The following is a 20966-nucleotide window of genomic DNA, read 5'->3' on the forward strand; positions in this document are numbered from 1 at the left end:
TCTTGTGGCTTGACAGGGAATAAATGTATGTGGTGCAAAAAGCTTTACCAGAGCCTTTGCAGGTCTGTACTGGAAGCAGGGGAAAAGGCAGCAGCTGAAGCTTTGTGTTCCCAGTGACCATGCTGGAAGGAAACCCATGGAGAGGACAGGGTAAAAGCATCCTATTTATTTCAACCCTCTTCCACTTTCCAATACCTTTTGCACTTGCCTGATGGTGCCAGCTCAGACCTAATCATCCACAAATGCGCTGCTCACTGGAGGAGAGGTCAAAGGCCGGGGAAAAGCCCCACAGGCTGACCGCAGGCCCTGCAGAAAGCAGTCAGAAACCACAGGGACTGGAATGGCGTTAGCATCCAGTCCTGCAGGAGTGGCAGACCCTACCTGGTTCTGCTGCCAGGCTGCCACAAGCATGTGGTGCTGTGGCATCAGTCTGGCTCTGCTGAAGATCCATCCCAGCCAGACTGGTGTTTCAGCGGGAAGCACAAGAACCCTCCCTCCCAGGGCAGAGGCAAGGTAATCTCCACTGCCTTTACCTCCTCTAGATCTGACACACAAGTGCTGCATTGAAAACATCCCCTCCAGGCTGGTAGCTGTGCTAGTGTGGCTATTTTCGACAAGCGCCTTCAGATTCCTGCCTTCAAGGGCCAGAAGAGGAACGAAAGATAGTTTCTATTTTTATTATTACAGTTTAATACAGCCTTTGATACAGGAGAAGCAGCAGGAGCCAACATGCAAAGCAATTAAAGTCACCGGGGACTCGAGAAAGATCACCAACAGCTCAACTCGTGTAAGTAACTGCTCTTTCACAACAGTGATACAGATGCATCTCTAGGAGCCCGTTTCCCTATGTGCTGCTGCCTGATCGTGTCCCAGAGCATGAGTTCATGGCAGATACCTAACCAACACATGACAATTAGGAGGAGGGGGCTGCTCTTTGATTTTGTCTTTTGATGAGTCGAGTCCATGATTTGACTAGAGTCTAGTATGCTCTGAAACCAGGAGGCCACCTTAAATCTTGTTTCTGCTGACAGTGAGAAGAGGGATGGATCCTTCAGGAAGAGGCAATGGCTTTGAGAGCAAGTCAGGAGATGAAGCTCAGCTCTTTGGCTGCAGTTTACCTGCTGCACAAAGCTGGGACCTCTTGGAGTCCATGCAATCAATGCATGTGATGGATATTTAGGCTAAAGATTTCCAACAGCATAAGAGCAATCTTTCCAAATGATTAGAAATGGATGTCCCCATGAAGAAAAGAGGTGCACCAGGCCTGGCCGGCCCTTATAAACGGCAGAACAAAACCCCACCCAACTCCCTCACAGCAGTTCATCTGCAGAGACATTACGTCCTCCTGCATCTCTTCCTTTGGCAGGCCTCTGCATCTGAGCTACAGGAGCTATCCGAGTCGCTTCCTGATGAGGAGGAGGAAGGCTTCAATGTGCTATAGTTCATGCTCAAGACCCACCCAAGTTTGTTGTGTAGCACTTGCTTGAGTCCTGGTGGCAATGGCAGCACCTCCAGCGTGTCCACATAGTTGGGCAGGAGCTGGCGCAGGCGGTAACAGCAGAGATACTGGAGGGATGTGCAGCTGGCGCAGGAGCGGATCACCTTCATGCTGCTCTTGGCTGCCGTCGAGCACACCATGGGGTAAAACTTCTTGTTCTGCAGCTTCGTGGCTGCAACCCCTGCCAGGGGACAGCATCAGGAAGGCTTCGCATTAGTTTTGACTAGGTGATCTCACTCCTCCCCAGCTACCCTGAACCTATTAACTACAGAGCTGTTGGAAAACACTTGGAAAACAGCCTTTTGAAATCCCAATATGTTAAACAGCAAATGTAACCTTCCTCCCACTCGCTTCATGCCTTGGTCTTCTACTATGCTAGCGTTTTCTCCTGCAGACCCACTGCAGCCAGACTCTGAGTTCAGCCAAAGCTGCACTGCTCCCCACTCCCAGTCCCTCTGCCTGCCAGCCACTGCGGCTGCCCTTGCTCTTACCTATGCACTTGCGGTTTTTGAAGAACGTGAGTGTCCCGTGCCACGTGTCCAAATGCACCCCAATGATGGAGCCTTGGCCAAACCTCGAAGAGAAGTTGGTTTTGTCTCCTTTGTGATGCAGGAGTCCTCAAAACAAGAAAAAAAAAGAAAAATGGCATTCAGTGAAAAGCCTGAGCTCCATGACTTCATCCCAACTCCCGTAAGTACCTAAAAAATCCCTCTGTTGCCTGATCCCTTCCCTCCCACCCCAGAGTGGGTGACATAAAGGGGAAACTTGAGGTTTTGCAGTGCTAGAGCACAGACAGTGGCACTGAAACCCCCAACCAGTGACGTGCAACTGGCAGTCCAGGTGCCCTGAAGGTTCATGCACCAGTCCTAAGGGGCCTGCAAAACGCAGGCGAGGTGAGCTCCAAGAGCTAAGAGCTGCAGGCAGCCACTCCTGTTGTCATTTAACTTGCAGGCCTGGTGGCGTTTTTGGCCTCGATCCCATTCAGATCATTTACTTCTCAACCCCTTTGGACAACACTTATACCCACTACTGCCCTTCCAGCCCTCCTGCCCTCTGCCACTGCCCTGCCTGCATTACCTGTGTAGGACAGTCCCCAGCTGTCCTCATCCTTGCCCAGCAGGCTGCAGAAGGTGTGGCGGTACTTGTCCAGATTCACATCCGATGTCCCAATTCCCACCATCTGGGAGGCAAGGCCAGAAAGAACACAAGCTTAGTGTCTTTTTGAGCAAGAAAACACAACCGAGACTCCACCTCCAGCTCTCCCCTCTGTTTCCTGGCAAACACCCAGAGGTTGTGGTAAAGCCACATCAGAGGTTTCATGATGGACCTGAAGGCTCCCAGCTCCAGTTTCCTTACCTAAGTGAGGCGGCCCAGCTGAACTGCTGGAGAAGGTTGCTGTCCTGTTCATAGATTCATAGAATGGTTTGGGTTGGAAGGGACCTTAAAGATCATCTAGTTCCACCCCCCCCTGCCATGGGCAGAGACACCTTCCACTACAACAGGTTGCTCAAAGCCCCATCCGACCTGGCCTTGAACACTTCCAGGGATGGGGCATCCACAATCTCTCTGGGCAACCTTTTCCAGTGCCTCACCACCCTCACAGTAAATAATTTCTTCATATCTAATCTAAATCTACCCTCTTTCAGTTTAAAACCATTACCCTTCATCCTGTCACTACAATCCCTGATGAGGAGTTCCTCCCCACCTTTCCTGTAGGCCCCCTTTAAGTACTGGAAGGCTGCTATAAGGTCTCCCTGGAGCCTTCTCTTCTCCAGGCAGAACAACCCCAACTCTCTGAGCCTGTTTTCATAGGGGAGGTGCTCCAGCCCTCTGATCATCTTCATGACCCTCCTCTGGACTCACTCCAATAAGTCCATGTCCTCCTTATGTTAGGGGCCTCAGAGCTGAACAAAATACTCTGGGGGGGGGGGGGGGGTGTCTCACCAGAGTGGGTGGAGGGGGAGAATCACCTCCCTCAACCTGCTGGTCACACTGCTTCTGATCCAGCCCAGGATGTGATTGGCTTTTTGGGCTGCGAGTGCACACTGCCGGCTCATATTCTGTTTTTCATCCACCAACACCCCCAAGTCCTTCTCTGCAGGGCTGCTCTCAATCCACTCATCACCCAGGCTGTATTTGTGCTTGGGATTGCCCCGTCCTATGTGCAGGACCTCGCCCTTGGCCTTGTTGAACTTCATGAGTTTCACACAGGCCCACCTCTCAAGCCTGTCAAGGTCCCTCTGGATGGCATCCCTTCCCTCCAGCACATCGACTGTACCACACAGCTTGGTGTCATTGGCAAACTTGCTGAGGGTGCACTCAATCCCACTGGCCATGTTGCCAACAAAGATGTTAAACAGCACTGGTCCCAATACTGACCCCTGAGGAACACCACTCATCACTGGTCTCCACTCAGACATTGAGCTGTTGACCGCAACTCTTTGAGTGACCATCCAGCCGATTCCTTATCCACTAAGTGGTCCATCCATCAAATCCATGTCTCTCCATTTTAGAGACAAGGATGTCTCGTGGGACAGTGTCAAATGCTTTGCACAAGTCCAGGCAGATGATGTCAGTTGCTCCTCCCTCATCCTCCAAGGCTGTAACACCTTTGTAGAAGGCCACCAAATTTGTCAGGCACAATTTGCCCTTAGTGAAGCCATGATGACTGTCACCAATCACCTCCTTATTTTCCATATGCCCTAGCATACTTTCCAGGAGGATCTACTCCATGATCTTGCCAGGCACAAAGGTGAGACTGGCTGGCCTATAGGTCCCCAGGTCTTCCTTTTTTCCCCTTTTTAAAAATGGGGATTATGTTTCCCCTTTTCCAGTGGGAACTTTCCTGGACTGCCACAACTTCTCAAATATGATGGATAGTGGCTTAGGCACTTCATCTGCCAGTTCCCTCAGGCCCCACAGATGCACCTCATAAGGTCCCATGGACTTGTGCACATTCAGGTTCCTTAGATGGCCTCAAATCTGATCTTCTGCTACGGTGGGTGGTTCTTCATTCTCCCAGTCCCTGTTCAAAGAATACTGGACATTTCTGTGTGCCCGTAAGCGACTCTGCCCCACATACCATGTCTGTGCCGTAGACTGGGGACGTCATCTTGATCTCCCAGAAGTGCTGCCCATCTGCCAGCTCTTTGTTCCCCCGGATGGCAGCAGTGCCACAGCTGTACTCCATGTGGAAGTTCACTTTGCGGTTGTCGCAGGTCAGCAGGGTGGCTGTCGACTTATTCAGGTCATCCCACACCCAGTCAAAATCTGTTCAGGAAGCACAGAGGGGACAAGGATGGGCAAAGGCCCTCAGGGAGCAATCCCCAAGCCAAAGCACAAGCGGACATTTGTTTTGAAGGCCTGTCAAGGTTTTTATTTCATTTTTTTTACCGTTTAAGAGGGTAAATCCTAAGCTGTGCACACTGGACAGTTGTTTGAGGCCTGAACTATTCTGCAGTGTCTCACCAGGGACTGTTCAGTGCTCTGAACCCGAAGCTGTCAGCATTCACCAGTTCTCATTTTGGTTAACACAAGACTCCACAGATCCAGGCAGAGCCTCCTTTCTTCCCACACTTCTCATAGGCTCAAGAGGTAGCTCCGCTACACCACAGGCTTCCTCGGCCAGCCCAAGCCCACCCTCTGCCTACCTCTCCCTTCTGCTCTGAGCATGCCCTGCCACGCAGCCAGGCGCCCTGCCAGGCATACCAGGGATCAGCTGCAAGAAGGCTGTAACCACAAGGGCCAGTTTCACTGGTGGCCTAAGCTGGATTTGAAAGCAGGTCCCCAGAGGTGAACTCTTATGCGTTAACAAGTTCAGCACTTAGCCCTTGAAACTTCACAGAAGGCACGTGCTTGTAATCTTCCTACAGTCTATGTGGCCTTGAGATGTAAACAAAGGAGCACCGCACACTGGGACAGAGATAAAGGCCCCTGTGGAAAGCAAAGGATCCGTGCAGGGGCGCAGTCCATGCCACCAGGCCAGGACTGCACCCACCTCAAACCCCAAAGGACTATGGCGGGCTGTTGGGGAGCCCCTTCCTTACACTCATCCTCCTCGCCACACTGGCAGTCCTTGACACGGTGGAGGGCGTGCAGGCTGGAGCAGTAGGGTGCTTCGCTCTGGTTCTCGCAGTTGCAGTAGGACTCCCCAGTCACAGGGATGGCGCTTGGGATGGAGGGCGAGAGGGAGGAAAACTCTGGCTCCGAATCCGAGTCGCTGTGCTGCCGGGGAGAGTGGAGGAATGGTCACTACTGAACACCCCCAGGCTCAGGGAGCTGAGCTGGCAGAGGCCTGCGAGGTCTGGTGTGCCGCAGAGCTGTGCGGGGAGGTCCCCAGGCTCATCCAGCGCTGGTGGTGGCATGGCTGCATCGTGCCCCAGCCTGGCCCACCGTGTAGGGAGGCAAGAGGCTGTGCCAGTTGAATTGGCCTGCTTTGGGACCTGGCTAGCATCTGTCTGATCTGCAGAGACCTCTCAGCACCGGGCATTCTACAATGCAGGTATGTTCTTTGTGCCTTCCAGGGGCGAGGATCTGTCACAGCAGGCAAGCAGCGTGACAGTCCAAGTCTTTAACACATGCATTTTTAAAGAAAACTCTTGTGCTAAAGCTATGGTTTTCAATGGGCAGGTTACAGCCAGTTGGAGACCCCAGCCAAGGCACCACAAAAGCAGAGCACACAGCTGAAAACCACTGCTCTAGAAAGCCTGGGAGCTGACGGGAGGGGAGAGAGAGAGAGAGGCAAACAAGATGAGGAGGAAAAGGGACAGGAGGCCAGGCAGAGGAGATGGCAGAACAAAGGGGAACCAGTTCAGCAGTATGGCTGCAGCTCCTCACGCCAGCACTGCAGACAGGCCCACAGGGAACCTACGGAAGGATTAAAAGGCTTTTGTTTACTTTCATGCATGAACACAAAAACTTGATTTACTGTTCCCCAGTGCCAAGAGACCAAAGTGCCCCTGCACTGGATGCTGTAAGAGTCAAAGCCCCATCTCGCTCCCTATGTTACAGGAGGCTTGGCATCACCTAATGGAGTCTCTTACCACAGACTACAGCGAGTTACTCTGGGTTTACATGCTGGTCAGGTGTACCTGCTCGTATTCACCCCCATGGCAGACTTTGTAAGCAGTACTTAAAGACAAAATTCCTTTAAACTCATGTTCTTGTAGCTGTATGAAATGACTTGGGCTTACTTATGTACTGCCCATCCCGCCTTCTCCAGCCTGTACATTAAAAAGCTTGATTTCTGTCTTTCATTGGCCCTTCCTAACTACAGCTATCTAGAAATCCAGGCATTCCCATTACTGCAGAATCACAAAGCAACTCCAACTGCAGAGAAAAGGCTCATTTTGTAGGAGCACAGTGCCTGAGTTTGGACACCATGCTCTGAGAGTGGCCTCGTAAGGCTTTAGCCTAGCTTTGAAGCTCCAGGAGCAGTTCCTTGCGTCCCCACCACTGCGCAAGGAACTGAACTCACACACTCAAGAACTGAGGAAAAGAGTGAAGTATGGCAGAGGTGAATCTAAGTCACTCCTTGCACTGTTTTACTGACTGCTTTTCCTGCTGTGTTCCCATCTTCCAGCACACCTGCATGCCCGGGCCAGGTTCAGAAGTGATGTGCACATTACAGAGCAGAAAACGTGAGAGAATTTCAGTTTGAAGATATCTGAGAATGTAACTTCACAGACTGAAGCAGCCCCACTCCCTCCACCACCACCTACCAGTCACACAGAGACCAGAAGTTAGTACAGCCATATAGCAAGCCAGATTCAAGAACTGATCCAGTTTAAACACATATTTAGATCACTACTTAAAAAATAATATTTAAAAAATACTGTATGTACTTTATACAAGACACACACACATTATATGCTTAAAAAAGCATTTGGCTTAGTAGCAATCAGCTCCCTGGCTCAGCTAACGACAGAGCTGTGGTGCACAACTGGGGAGCAGACTATGGGCAGCTTAGCCTTCCCTGCCTTGAGAAGATGTGCTGGGAGCCCTGCACCCCACATCAGAGCTTGGAGGAGGCTCGTCAGACAGCCTGTATGTTAAGTCTTTTCTGATTTTGGCCAGTTCTGCCTGCTGAAGTACTAGCTGCTCAGTTAGACCTTGAGCAAGTGTCTGCTGTCGGGGGAGAGGAAAGCTTTCCTTCATGTTGCTTCAGAGCCACCGGAGCGCCAGCCTACCTGCCCGTCAGAGTCGTAGCCCCAGCCACGTGTACCGGTGGCCAAGGCGACTGCCCGGGTGTCTGCCTCGCGCCGCACCCCACTCAGGACGAAGTGCCAGGCCCTGCTGCTCCGTGTGCGTCGTGCCATGCTGTTCTGAGAGAGGTAAGCTGGGGGGCAAGGGAGAGGAGGTTACACACAGCAGCCATGTTCTGCTTCCACCCGCCACCCACCAGGCTCTGCCCTCTGAAGCAACCTTTCCCAGGTCACCATAGCCCCACCGGGAACAGCTCAGCACGAACCACATCTGCACAGGCCGCATCAATGGATAAACTGATTCAAAGTAAGTTCCTCCAACATCACGAGCCTCTGCAAACTTCAACCTCTTTCACCACCCAGGGTCAACTTCTCCCCGAGCCTAGGTGTTGAACTGGCCCCTAGAAATGCTCCCAAAGACCCAGCAGCAGCTGCCCCCTCCGCAGCACGCAGATCCAGCATCCACCTCTCACTGCTGGCCTGGGGAGCATCAGGATCGTCAGCCACCAAGGCACAGCCTCACGGGTGCCTGGTCACCCTCCGGCAGCTGCCTGGGCTCCAGCCGTGCTGCTCGGCCACCTGCACCACCCTGGCCCCTGCGCAGCTGAGCTGCATGTATCTGTCTGCGGGGAAGGCTGTTCACCTCCAAGCCACTGCCCACTGAGAGAAGACTTTGCTCTCAGTGTTTGGGGTGGGGGAGAGACCACTTTCTTGCTGATGGGAAACCTGCCTTTTCATGGACTTGTCCCAACTTGCCTCAAGGAAAACAGACAGAAGTGAAGCAGTTGCCTGTCTCCTGACTCAAGCAGGGGTGTTATTCAGAGACAGACTTCCACAGGCTCTTTCCCTGTGTACAGCCTGACAGACGACACCAGCTCCCAACCACCGCATGGGAGCATTGCACTGGATGCAACAGGGGAACCTCAATGCCCAATCTCATTTTCCCTGAAGTTTATCTTTGCAGAAAATAACTCCCCACCAAGAGGCACCCGCAGGGCTGTAACCCCCCTTCCCATCCCGTGAACCCGCTCCCTCCACTCAGCCTCTGTGGCGGCCTCCCTGGCACAGACAGCCACTCTGCACGCCCACACCCACTCCAGTCCTTCCCTGATGTGCAGCAGGTGGGCCCTGAGCGCACGCGAATCCTGCAAATGTGCAGTGGGTCAGCCCCATCCCAGTGCCTGCTGTACGGCACCCATCCCTGTTCCTCCTGCACCTCAGTCCCCAACGGGCCAGCAGCTCCTGGAAAAGCAGGACAGGCCGAGCCACAGCCAGTTGTGCAGGTGCCCATGGATGCTCTGATGGGCTCTGGGCATCCCACCCGCCAAAACCAGTGGGCTCTCACCTCTGCCAAGCACAGCTATGCTGGGAAAGCACCTAAAACCACACCAGAGTTCCCCTTCCCCGGCTTTGAAGAGAACCCACAGCAGCCAAAAGCAACAGCTCTGCTCCCCCAGCACCCCGCTAAGGCCAGGGCTGAGGGGGTAGAGCTGGCATAGCACGGCATTTGCCCCAGTACATGATCCGGCACCAAGGGCAAAGCCAGTCTCTCACCCCAGAGGGGAACCTAGGGCTGTTGAGGCCTTTTCGTGGGTCTGAGGAGACGGATGGCTGCAGGCCCTGAACTGCACGGTGTCCACAGCCCCGGCTGCAGCTCCCTGCCAGCCAGGTCCTGGCTGCTCCTTCACGCTTCGGCCCAAGGGCTGAGCCCGACGGGCAGTCCGGGGAGCCGCTGCAGGGCTTCCCTCCGCCGTGACAGCCCTCCGGGCCCGGAGGCCGCGCCCTGGACGGAGCCCCCCCAGCGCGACCAGCCCCGGTCGCCGGGCCAGCGCTTCCCCAGGCACCCAGCAGCGCAGACGGCGGCGGGGCCGGGGGCTACCGGCCGTCCAAGGGGCTCCGCACCGTGGACAGCCGCGGCCCGGTCCCCTCTCCCTGACGGTCCCCGGCCTGACCTCAGCGGCAGGCGGCTCCGCCGGAGGGCGGGCACCGGAGCCCCGGCTGTCCCGCGCAGCTGAGGCGCGGCCAGACCAGGCCAGGCCACCGCGCTTGGGCCGCACAGCCCAGCCCAGCCCAGCCCGGCCCGGCCCGGCCCAGGCCTCGGCCTCGGCCCCCAGATCCCGGATCCCACCCGCGTCCCGGTCCCGGCCCCGGCCCCGGCCCGGCGTTACCCCGCGGCCCGGCCCCGCCGCCGCGCTCTGACCTACTTTCCCCTCCCGGGACATAAACAATCCTCTCTCGACACCGCCCCTCAGGCGCCCATTGGCTGCGTCTGCGTCGCTCCCCTTCGCCGTTGGCTGAGCGCCCCATCGCTCACAGCTGAAGGAGGAGGGAGCGGGAGGTGGCTGAAGGGAGTACGGCGGCACTGGCTGCGCCGTGCGTCAATCCTCGACAAGCCGCGCCATTGGGCGGTCCCTTCGGAGGGCGAGGGCGAGTCGCGGACGAAAAGCACTAAGGCTATTGGCTGGTGGAAGGGGAGCCGGAGGATTGGATTGGTTGCAGAGCCTTGGGGGGCCGGGTTCCCGATAAAGCGTGCGGCTCGCGATTGGGGACGGCGCCTGCCAGTCCGCGGAGGCGGGGCTTTAACCCGGCGGAAGGCGGAAGCGGGTGGTCCCCAGTGTCAGCATGGAGGAGGCGGCAGGGGGTGAGAGGCGGTGGGGTCCGCGGCCGGGCGGCTTCCCCCGGGGCTGCCGGGCTGGAGCCGGCCTTCCCTGGGGATCGGGGATCCTGGGGTGACGGGGCCTGGCGGGGGCCCCAGCGCACCTCGCGGGGGACGCCCCGCCCGGGGTGACGGGGCCCGGCCGGGTGCCGTGGTGATGGGGCCCGGCTGCTGGTGAGGGGAGCTCCGCGGTCCTCGGGCTGGGCCGGGGCCCGGTTACCGGGGAGCGGCGCTGAGCCTTGCCGGAGACCCGGGTCTGGCTCCCGCTGTGGGGGGGAGCGCCGACTAACCGGGCCTGGCGCGGGGCTGCCGGTGTCGCCGGGCCGGTATCCCGGGAGCACCTCGCAGCAGGGCTCCGTCCCCCGCTCCCCACCCCCCTTCTTCCACCCATTCTCTGTTATTGGGTCCGAGCGCCGTTACCGTCAGTGGAAGTGCGGATGAGGTCTGCCATGGTGCGTGCGGGCTCCATGCCGCCGGTGCCGGTCCCGGTGCCGGTGTGATGCGGGAGGGACGCGGGGGCGGGCCAGGCCAGGCGCGGTGAGTCAGTGGCCGGTGGTGACGGCGTGCCCGGGAACGCGGGCCCGGGTGGCGGGTGGGTGGGTGGCGTTTGCTCGGCTGCTGTCCGAGTGCCCGGTCTGATGCTCTGCCACCCGTGCAGCCCCAGGCCGGGGAAACCGGCCCCGAGCATTCCCCGCTCTCGGCTCTGCGTTGATGGGATGCAGCGGCTGAACCCGCTGACCCGAGCAGAGAACCGAGCGGCACTGACGACACGGCAAGAGATGGCATGGAGGCTGGAGAGAAGCCTGGGATGGTGGGGAGGTGACTGATGTGGCGTGGAGGAAGGAAACGCCAAGGGCCTGACCTCACCGACAGCCTCCCAGCCGTTCCCCAGAGGGCTCAGGCTGAACCTGGCGTAGGCCCAGCATTACAAGGCCCTGTGGGTGTTTATTGCTTTGCTGCCCAATTGCCGCTTAGGTCATCAGGACAAAGCCTTTACTCCCCACAGACTCTTTAGTGCCATTGCTCTTTTTGTTCCTTTTCTGATGGCAAAAGGGCTGTGGAGCGTCCACCTCTTCTTTCGCTCTCCCTTACGCTTAAATCAGACTTGTTGGAGCAGCGACAACCACCGTTGCTTTCAGCGGAGACCCGTGTCTCTGTGCTGACCTGACAGGTGCTGCTGTCTTGCATCAGAAGAGACTCTGATGCCTCGTTATCATTCCTTCCAGAGAGAAGCAACCTGGCTGGGGTGCGGCACATCCTGCTGGTGCTCTCCGGGAAGGGCGGTGTGGGGAAGAGCACAATCGCCACAGAGCTGGCTCTGTCACTGCGGCACTCCGGGAAGAAGGTGAGGGAGGGTCTGTGGGATGCTGAGCTCTGTCTTCTCCTTCCTGACCTGCAGTTGGGCTGGGTTTTGCTCATCCTTTATATATATGTGCGTCCTGTGTGGGCAGTGTATGGATTCTCTGTGTGAAAATGCTGTTTGTGATAGCAGTTCAAGGGATTTTTTTTCCTGTGTTTGTGTGATCTAACGTGGGTAACTGCCACTCGTTTTCCCTTCATCCAAGAGACTAACATCACCCCAGACTGAGGCACTGAGATACGACTTCGCTGGTTTGTGGTGTAACACACGCTCCCTTTTTGGTGTGAAGTGGGTGAGCTGAAGGACAGCGTCCCAATGGGGACAAAGGGGAATTGTGTGGGCATGAGACAGGCTGAATTCCCTGAGGATTTTTTTAAAGGCTCTGTGCAGCCAATGCCACTTGGATCCTGACAGGTGTCTGGCATAAAGATCTCCCCAAAGTGCCTGGAAATACCCAGGAGATCCTCCTCAGAGGCAAGGAGGCCAGGAGGGCAGTCAGACTTTAAAGCAGTTCTTTGAAACTGTTTCAAATCTGGCTGAGCTAGAGAGTCCATTCTGTAAAGAGCTGCAAGCAGCTGAAATTTGGATACTGCCTCCCCTCACTCAGGGAGGGAGCGTGGCTGGGTGCTGCCACCGTGCTTAGCCCTGTCTGAAGGGCTCTGCCTCATTGCCTGCAGGTGGGGATCCTAGATGTGGACCTGTGTGGCCCCAGCATACCCCGCATGTTCAGGGCGCAGGACAACGACGTGCACCAGTGTGACAGCGGCTGGGTCCCTGTCTTTGTGGACCAAGATAAAAGCATCTCGCTTATGTCCATCGGCTTCCTGCTGGAGAAGCCAGATGATGCTGTGGTGTGGAGAGGACCCAAGAAAAATGGTACGGTTGGGTTTTGCTGTTGGTGGCCACCTTCCAGTGCTGGGAACCTTCTGTGAACCCTCCTGGAGGTGGTGCTGGCTCCTGCTGGGGGCCAGGTTTTTCTGGGCAGGTCATTCCTTAGAGGAGCAAGGCTCCTGTTCTGCGGGAGTGGGTTCAGATCACTCAAATGGGGAGAGTGCAGCATGTGTTGTGCTGACAGATAGCCCTGCTGTCTCTCCCTGGGCCTTTGTCACCCAGGGTGCCTCCTGACCCCTGCCCTGCCTGGCTTACAGCTCCCAGGGCACCTGGTGAAACCTGTTGCTTTTTTTTTTAATGCCCTTTTTATTTCTGTAGCTTTGATCAAACAATTTGTTGCTGATGTGGCCTGGGGGGACTTGGACTTCCTCATCGTGGACACGCCGCCGGGTACATCTGACGAGCACATCTCCACGGTGGAGGCCCTGCGGCCCTACAAGCCGCTTGGAGCAATCCTGGTCACAACACCCCAGGTAGGGCAGCTGGCTGGGGCTGAACTGGAGTTCCTGGGCAGGCTTCTGCCTCTGAACATGGTTTGGGGGGGGAATATGCACGCCAGGTGGGTGTTTGCACAGGCCTGTCTGTGGCTGCTTGTTCTACACATCCGCCTCTCATTTGATGCATGCCTGCTGCAGACCCATGGTCAGTCTGGATAGACATCCCCAACCTCTGCTGTTCTCCCCTGCAGGCCGTGTCTGTGGGAGATGTGAGAAGAGAGCTGACATTCTGCAAGAAGACAGGCTTACGTGTTCTTGGTATTGTGGAGAACATGAGCGGCTTCGTCTGTCCACACTGCTCGGTGAGTTTATTGTCGCTTCTGGGCTATTGCAGGTTCTCGTTCACGATGTGGTGCCTTGGGTGGAAAATCAGCAAGTGCCACGAGGGTGGGAGCCAGTGAGCCAGGGAGACTAGAAGCTGCCAGCTGCTGCATGTCAGCTTTGGGAGAAGCCACTGGCTCTGCTTTCCTGAAGAGAGCTGGGGGAGGGCAGGGGCAAAGGCAGTGCCCTGAGGCTAGAAAGGTGGAGAGGAGCTGGCTCTACTCATGTGCAGGCAGCACCTGCCCTGTCACACAGGGCTCTGGGGTTTATGACTCGCTGCTTTTGCTCTTCCTCCTTCAGGAGTGCACAAACATCTTTTCCAAAGGGGGAGGTGAGGAGCTGGCCAAGCATGCTGGGGTCCCCTTCCTAGGTGAGTGCCCTCTTGAGCAGAGCTCTGTGTGGTTAGAGGTGATGTCTGCATGGTACTGTGGGAGTGCTTGAGTGGAGAGATGCAGTGTCACAGGGGCAGGCAGGCTGGATTCCAGTCCCTGTGAGCCCCTGTCACCTGGTCAGAGGTGAGGTGTCGTTCTTGCTTTGCTTCTTTGCCATCCAAATTACTCAGAGTGGACATCTGGCCCCTGCTGGGGCAGAGGTGGTGATGGTCAGCAGCCCACTCTGGCTGCTGACATCATGGTGACAGAGTGAGCAAGCCTTGAAGCTGTACAAGAACCATCCTGAAATGCCCTGGAGCCTCCCTGAGAAATGGGGGACTGAGGGCTGAACCCTGCCCTCCAGACAGGGCTGGGGGATCAGCAGGGAAGCACATTTCTCCCAAAGTGCTGTGGTGGAGTGGGGTCTTGGACCCAGAGGAAGTGGTTGCAGGTGAGAAGTAGCTCCTGGAGAGCTCAGTGAAGGGTAGTGGTTGCCGCCTTTCCTACTGCTTCTCCTGGAGATGACTCTGGCAGGGTGTTTCTTTAATCCTGACTCCAGCCTTTGCCTTACAATGAGCAAGCAGTCACTCTCCGCATTCCTCCTATCCCACAGGCTGTGTTCCCCTGGACCCCCAACTCAGCCAGAGCTTGGAAGAAGGCAGAGACTTCATCCAAGAGTTTCCCAAGAGCTCTGCCTTCCCTGCCTTGGCTCACATCACCCAGCAGATCTTGGATGGTACATTGCAGCAGAGCTCCTGAGGAGGGTATGGAGCTGGACTCTTGCCGGTTGAGCCCCTGTCCTGGCAGCACCACCAGCTGCCCATGCCAATGGGGAAGGAGGATGCAGAAGCTGTTTAACTATAAAACTGTCTCAGTGGGAGGTGAGGGAGGGAGGGGAGAGCACAGCATCGGTGCCACTCACAGTGATCCAAAAAGGGAAGTACTGCTCCACCCCCCCGATCCAAAGAAAACCTGCATGGGTGCTCCTGCCTGCACAGTGCAGCCTGCTTCTAGCCTTCTCAATGTGGCAGTGCTCTGCCCAGATGGTACAGTTGTTCCTAGCCCTACCCATGCAGCCCTTTCCTCTCCAGCCAGCCATTGTGTGGGTGCATGGGGAGTTCTAGCTTGTGTCCATGGTGTCTTGTACGCTGCGGTGCTTCTGGTGATCACCTGGTGCAGCTACAGTGGCAAACACCATCGACTGTTCTTCCCTCAATGAATCCAAACAGCACCGGTCATCTGGATCCACGCGCTGCTGCCTTCTTCTGCTGCTTTCCTTGCGTCATGTATTGTATGGCACTTGGTTCAGTGGCTGATGAGTTTGAGTGGCTGGGTGCTCTGATGTGGACTCAAGCCAGGCCACCTTGCTCTGAAATCTCAGATCACCGGTTCCTGATGGGCCAATGAGGGCACGGCATGTGCTTTGCATCAGAAAATGTCTTCAGGAGATCTACCACCTGTCTGAGGTCTGCATCCCGCTGTGCTGGAAACAAGACCTTTTTGGTCTGCTGGAGGTTATTGTGACTCAGGAATATTTTTAAAGGTTCCAAGCAGTAAACGCTTTTCTTAAAATCCAGGTCTGTGACTTCTGCTTTTCCACAGCTTCAGGCCTCATTGTAGCTGTGAGTCTTGGTGTGTTACGAGCACTTCATGTACATCTAGGTGTTTCCTGCTTTTCCCTTGTTTCCTTGCTGGGGTTTGGCTAAATCTTTCCTCCTTCCATACCAGCTTCAAGATCCAGCCAGTCCCTTATCTTGCTGAAAGCTGGCCCTGGCAGTCCTTTGTGGGATGCTTTGCCACAGCTGTTCTCCACACCCCTGCCACACATGGGGCTCCCCCTTGTCCCTGGGTGGTTCCTGCCTCATTGCTCTGAGTGTCCTGTTCCCTTGGACCTCCTTCCATGGCCCCAGAGCTGCTGCTTCCGTGGGACCTGCCCTGTTCTTGCAGACTTGACTTAAGCTGGGGAAGCAAATGAAGGGGGTGTCCTTGCATCTTATCTCCTTTCCTCCTGGACTCTGAGCCCCTCCTGCCTGTGTGCCCTTCCCATGCTTGGGACTCGCCCTTGCAGTGCTGTTTCAGGGAGACAGGGGGAAATCTCGGATTTCCACTAACCAAACTGGATGACAGCCAGCAGCCATTGTTTGGAGGAGAGCAGGAGGAACATCTGTCCCTGCTCCTGCTGTGCCTGCAGCAAGGACTCGCATCTGACCAGGTTTCCCCCATGTGCAACTTTCCAGGAAAATTTTGTCTGACCTTTGGTCACTTATCTGGGATTTGGAGAGCCAGGCAGTGGCACTGGAGTCTGACCGGGCTGTTGACTTCTGCAGGATGGCCGAGCACCTCTTGTTCCCTCCCTGGGCACGTGCCACCCACCCAGGGGGCTTGCAGAAAACTTGCTGTGAACTCCTCCAGCACCCTGGGGAGTCTGGACTCCTTGCCCTGTGTCTGCAAGCCCTGAGGGGCTCTGATAAGAAACCCTGGCCAGGTGCAGCACGTGCTTTGGAAAAAACATACTTACAAGATGGGTTGCGATAGCTCCAAAGGTTTATTTGTCTGCTATGATTTATCAGGTAAGTGACGTGTGGCTTTCTGTACCCTGCCTACACTTGCTAGTGCAAGGAATGATTAAAGCAAGTCATCTGTCCCCTTCCCTAAACTTACTGGGGAGCTCGGGGGGGGCTTTTAGGATTTCTTGACTACTCCGTGGCAGGAAGATGCTTTGTTTTGTCCCAGTGATGAGTCCTGGCCCTGGCAGGGATGCCCCTTGTTGTGGGGAGGGCTGCAGGCTGGGGGTGCAGCTTTTCCCCATCCCAGAGGCTGAGAGTTGTTCATGCTGCCGATGGGAGCTGGGAGTGACCGTGCTGACTTGGGGGCTGCTATTTAAATATTAGAGGACTGAAATATTTCAGTTTGAAGCCTGGGGAGCCAGTGCCCATCCAGCATCACCCAGGCACGGCTCTCCTTGCTGCGGCAGCACCGGGATGGGCAGCTGGAGGTGGTGGCAAAGCTGGACTAATCTGGGGTGGCCACAGAGCCAGAGCTCCAGCTGCTGCCCCAGGGAGCCTGGGACAGGGCCAGGGAGGTGGCAGGTGAGGGTCCATGACCGGGAAGCAGTGTGTCCCCTGGGAGGGGCCAGCGCACCTCAGCAGTGAGCAAAGCTGTCCTCGGTGGTGTCACGGAGGTCCAGGCCTGCCACGGCTGGGGGATGGAGGCAGGTGAGGTTATTGTAGGTGTAGATGGGGACGTGGGCATCGTCCCCTTCGGCCACAGACTGCACAAAGCGCGGGACCACCACGGGGTGCTGCAGGGAGAAGTCCCGCAAGCCCTTCAGGGAGCAGTTGCAGTGCCAGTTGTTGCCCCCCAGCCACAGCTGCTCCAGGGCAAAGGAAGTGCACAGGAAGCCCACCGAGAAGGTCTCCAATGAGTTATTCCTCAGGCTGAGGTACCGCAGATTGGCCAGGGGGGAGATGATGGTGTTGTCCAACGTTTCCAGCTGGTTATGGGAGAGGTCGAGCCAGAAGAGTCTCTGGAGGGGGCTGAAGGTGTCCTGGGAGATCTCCAGGAGCTGGTTGGAGGAGAGGAAGAGGTACTCCAGGTTGCTCAGACCCACAAAGAGCTGGGGTGAGAGGTGGCTCAGCCTGTTGTGCTTCAGGTCGAGCTCCAGGAGCTCATGCAGTTCACTGAAGCTTTGGTCTTCGATGATGGAGATGGCGTTGTGCTGCAAGAAGAGCCGCCGCAGGCTGGAGAGGCTGGAGAAGGTGTTTGCCCGGATCCTGCCAAGGCAGCTGTGCTCCAGGTGGAGGCTGTGCAACTTGGTGACCCCCTTGAAGACATAGTCGGGGAGGACCTTGATGCAGTTCGCAGACAAGTGCATCACTGCCACGTTGTACAGCCCCAGAAATGCCCCAACCCTGATGTCTTGTAGCTGGTTGTTGTTGAGGCTGAGGACCTCCAGCTGGCCCAGCCCATCAAAGGTCCTTTCCGCCAGGCTCCGGATCCTGTTGTGCCCCAGCTGCAGCTCCTCCAGGAACTGGAGGTCTTTGAAAGTCCTGGGCCTCAGGCCAGTGATGGAGTTGGTGGACAAACGTAGGACGTGCAGGCTCAGGAGGCCCAGAAATGTGTCCTCGAACAGTGAGACGAGCCGGTTGTGGGAGAGATCCAGCCACCGCAGGGACTTCATGCCCATGAAAGCACGGGGTGCAATGGCATTGATCTGGTTGTGATTCAGGTACAGCTTCTGTAGCTTCTGCAGCTTGACAAAGATGTTGATCTTGATGCCTTTGAGTGCATTCCCGCTCAGGTCCAGCTCCTTCAGCTCAGTAAGGCTGCAGAAGAGCTGGTGCTGGAGGTAGGGGAGCTTGTTCCCAGCCAAGATCAGCTCCCTCAAGTTGGGCAAGTCATGGAAGACCTTGTCAGGCAGGACCACAAGCGAGTTCCAGCCCAGGTTCAGATACCAGAGGTTGGAGAGCCCAGCAAACAACCCTTCCTCCACCTTACTGAAATAGTTATTGTTGAGGCTGAGGGAGACGAGGTTCTGGGTGTGCAGGAAGGTGTGGGGAGCCAAGTGCTTCAGGCGGTTGCGTTCGAGGTGGAGGTGGTAGAGGCTTCGCAGCCCGTGGAAGGCGTGCTGCTCCACGGCGGCCAGCTGACTGCTCTGCAGGTCCAGAAAGTCCAGGGCCGAGAGGTTCCTGAAGGCAGCAGCCGGCAGCAGGGTGAAATTATTGCCGTCCAGCCAAAGGGCTTTAGCATTGGGGGGCACGTCCTCGGGCAGGCGCGTCAGGTTGCGGGTGCTGCAGAAGACATTGAGCTCCTCGCTGTAGTCGTCCAAGCTGCAGGCACAAGGGCTGGGGCAGCGTGGGGGGTCTGTGTCCCCCTGGTCCTTTGGGGTGTCCCCCCCAGGGGGCTGGGAGGCGGTGGCCAACAGCAGGGCCAGGGGGAGCAGGAGAGTGACGCCTGCTGTGCGGCGTGGAGGAAAGGGGACACTGTCAGTGTGGGGCCATGGCTGCTCTAGGGGACCCCCCTGGAACCCCCTAGCTGGGTGCCTGCACTGCCGAGGGCGGGGGGTAGAGGGGTCAGTCCCAGCCCATTGCGCACACTGGGCAGCTGCAAGAGGTTTTGGAGGCTGGATCTGCCCTTGGGAGGGGGTGCAGGATCACCCCCCGATCCTGCCACAGCTCAGACCCCCTCAGGTGCATGGACCCCCAAAATTTCTCTTGCCTTTGCAGCAGCAGCTTCTCCTTTTCATGGGGAAAGGCCCCCAGCCTCCTCTCCTCCTCCCTCCCGAGCCCTCACTACATTAACTTGCTCTTCCTTGCAGCTGAGGGGTCTCAGTGCCGCGGCCCCTGCCCATCCCTGCAGCCCCCAGCCATGTTTGGGCTCTGCCCAACGGTGCCTGCAAGCACCCCAGGCAGCATGGGGGCTCCCAAAATGTCTTGTTAGCAGTGGAGGGGGGAGAAAAGCTAAGGGTGACTTGAGTGCAAAGCCCCAGCAGAGTTTTAGCGTCTCCCCTTCCAAACCCCCTGCCCTGCCTGTCCCTCCCGAGCTGGGTGAGTGGGCAGGTTACCCTGCCTTACCTTTGCCTGCGCTCATGGTGGCGGGCAGGGCAGTGCTCCCTCTCAGCTGTCCGGCCCCACTGACTGCGCAGGGATGGATGGAGCAACCACCTTGACGCCTGTCCAGCCGCCTGCCCAGCCAGGCTTAACCCCACCGCTGCTGGGACAGGAGGTGGGCTGAGCCCCAGGGACAGTGTGGCCGGGGTGAGCGTCACCTGGGACAGGCTCCTTGCTTCTCTCCTCTGGTCTGTAACTGCTTTTACGGCAGCTTGGGGAGGGGGAGATGAAAGGGGATGCCCAGGAGGACAGGCTATGGTAGGGAGGGTGGTCCTGCTGGAGATGGGATTTGTGTGGGCAGTGAGCATGGAGGGCTGGATGGAGCAGCCTTGCAGGATGCCCCACAGCTGTGCCCTGGGCTCCTGGAGATCCCTGAGCAGCAGCGCTGAGCCTTCCCTGGGTGCCTGCCCTGCCCTGCCAGGGCTACCCTGGGCTGAGCCCTGGCAGCAGGTTCTCACGCTGCGTCGGGACCCCAAAAGCACGTGCTGGGGCTTGCAGCGTCCACATAGCACAGGGTCTTGGAGGTGTGGGGATTACCCTTATGGGGAGATGGGCTGGAATGTCTGAGGTTTTATGGTGATATGTGGGGGAGATGAGTTGAAAAATGGGACGGAGCTCTTCCCTGTGTGACAGTAAAAGCCTCAGGGCTGAACCCACAGACTCCATCTGCAGGTATATCTTGCCTTGTGGGTGGAGACAGTGCTGGGAGCACTGCGTGCCGCTCGGCTCAGCACTTTTGTGCCACGGGGAAGCAGAGAGCAAAGCCTGGGTCCCACTTGCAAGGTGACAGCTGTGAGGGTCTCTCAGCTCCTTTGCCAGCCCCATGTGCGGTGGGATGGTGGTGGATGATGCTCCGGGGCTGGCATATTGTGCTCTCTGCCTGGCAGCTCATCAAAACCACCCTGGGGAGGCTGGTGACCTCGTTCTGTGTCCCAGGTCATTTCCCCACTGGTGTCCAACACGGCTTCTACAGAATCTTTTACCAGTTTCCAGGAAAGAGGAAAAAAAAAAAAAATAAAAAGCCACTTCTGCCCCAGTGAGAGTTAGCCCTGTGGGCCAGTGGCTGCCAGCTGGAAAAGCCATGGCCAATCCTTCCTGACCTTCTGGTAGCCCTGTTCCTCCTTAAAGATGCACCGGCATGGGGCTGGCACTGTTCACATCCGTGCCTCTGGGAACAGGCCTCTCCCACCAGTGCTGAAGCTCTTCCCAGCCCTGGTTTCCCCCTGTGCCAGCCGCCAGGAGATGGTGGAGATGGTGCAGGGATGCTCTCCACCACCAGTTCCATGCCATGGGTGTCCCCACCATGCTCCCACCTCACCCATCCCCACGGGAGCCTGACATCTCCTCCAGTTCCACAAGGCACATCTCAGTTCTTCACCACTTAACTCAGGCAGTTTTAAGCAACCTTCTCGCTGGCCAAAGCAGGACTGTGCCCATGGGAAAAGGTGTTGGAGAGAGACAGCCAGGCTCCAGCCTTGCAACTGAACTTTCCCACAAGCACTGTTTTGTCCCTTTCTTTTTGGCCCCAAGTGGCTCTCTCCTCCCCCTCTATTTTAATAC

General features: G+C 56.8%; 3 protein-coding genes across 9 annotated transcripts; 1 reads left to right on the forward strand and 2 right to left on the reverse strand.

The window, feature by feature from the left end:
* Positions 1–661: 661 nt before the first annotated feature.
* On the reverse strand, positions 662–11263 carry SPSB3 (splA/ryanodine receptor domain and SOCS box containing 3). 5 transcript variants are annotated; one of them, XM_049791847.1, is made up of 7 exons: positions 10778–11263; positions 7687–7835; positions 5545–5722; positions 4581–4768; positions 2576–2678; positions 1990–2115; positions 662–1679 (listed from the first exon to the last, which is right to left on the reverse strand). In XM_049791847.1, the coding sequence occupies exons 1-7, from the start codon at positions 11043–11045 to the stop codon at positions 1336–1338; spliced, it is 1356 nt and encodes a 451-aa protein (XP_049647804.1). In that variant the 5' UTR covers positions 11046–11263; the 3' UTR covers positions 662–1335. The 5 variants fall into 5 exon arrangements, with proteins under 5 accessions (XP_049647804.1, XP_049647800.1, XP_049647801.1 ...); XM_049791843.1 differs by lacking the exon at positions 10778–11263 and adding an exon at positions 9906–10104; XM_049791844.1 differs by lacking the exon at positions 10778–11263 and adding an exon at positions 9902–9989.
* Positions 10257–15444, forward strand: NUBP2 (NUBP iron-sulfur cluster assembly factor 2, cytosolic). Of its 2 annotated transcripts, XM_049791851.1 has the most exons (7): positions 10258–10342; positions 11584–11702; positions 12395–12593; positions 12927–13081; positions 13297–13407; positions 13727–13796; positions 14411–14668. In XM_049791851.1, exons 1-7 carry the CDS (start codon positions 10324–10326, stop codon positions 14554–14556), a joined length of 819 nt encoding a protein of 272 aa, XP_049647808.1. In that variant the 5' UTR covers positions 10258–10323; the 3' UTR covers positions 14557–14668. The 2 variants fall into 2 exon arrangements, with proteins under 2 accessions (XP_049647807.1, XP_049647808.1); XM_049791850.1 differs by lacking the exon at positions 13727–13796 and having other exon boundaries at positions 10257–10342; positions 14411–15444.
* An 879-nt stretch (positions 15445–16323) lies between these two features.
* IGFALS (insulin like growth factor binding protein acid labile subunit) lies at positions 16324–19517 on the reverse strand. Of its 2 annotated transcripts, none has more exons than XM_049791835.1 (2): positions 19371–19517; positions 16324–18750 (listed from the first exon to the last, which is right to left on the reverse strand). In XM_049791835.1, the coding sequence occupies exons 1-2, from the start codon at positions 19384–19386 to the stop codon at positions 16940–16942; spliced, it is 1827 nt and encodes a 608-aa protein (XP_049647792.1). In that variant the 5' UTR covers positions 19387–19517; the 3' UTR covers positions 16324–16939. The 2 variants fall into 2 exon arrangements, with proteins under 2 accessions (XP_049647792.1, XP_049647791.1); XM_049791834.1 differs by having other exon boundaries at positions 16324–18753.
* Positions 19518–20966: the final 1449 nt, after the last annotated feature.

The sequence above is a fragment of the Accipiter gentilis genome, chromosome 33 (assembly GCF_929443795.1).
Source record: "Accipiter gentilis chromosome 33, bAccGen1.1, whole genome shotgun sequence".
NCBI lineage: Eukaryota > Metazoa > Chordata > Aves > Accipitriformes > Accipitridae > Astur > Astur gentilis.

Excerpts from the sequence above, each read along its gene's own strand:
- NUBP2 (XM_049791850.1), top strand. Across the intron at positions 12,594-12,926 it reads GAGAGGACCCAAGAAAAATG|CTTTGATCAAACAATTTGTT; the intron begins GTACGGTTGGGT and ends TTATTTCTGTAG. Across the intron at positions 13,082-13,296 it reads TCCTGGTCACAACACCCCAG|GCCGTGTCTGTGGGAGATGT; the intron begins GTAGGGCAGCTG and ends TCTCCCCTGCAG.
- SPSB3 (XM_049791847.1), bottom strand. The coding sequence starts at position 11,045 with ATGCTCGGGGCCGGTTTCCCCGGCCTGGGGCTGCACGGGTGGCAGAGC. Across the intron at positions 5,723-7,686 it reads GCTACGACTCTGACGGGCAG|CACAGCGACTCGGATTCGGA; the intron begins GTAGGCTGGCGC and ends TCTCCCCGGCAG. Across the intron at positions 4,769-5,544 it reads GTGTGGCGAGGAGGATGAGT|ATTTTGACTGGGTGTGGGAT; the intron begins GTAAGGAAGGGG and ends CTTCCTGAACAG.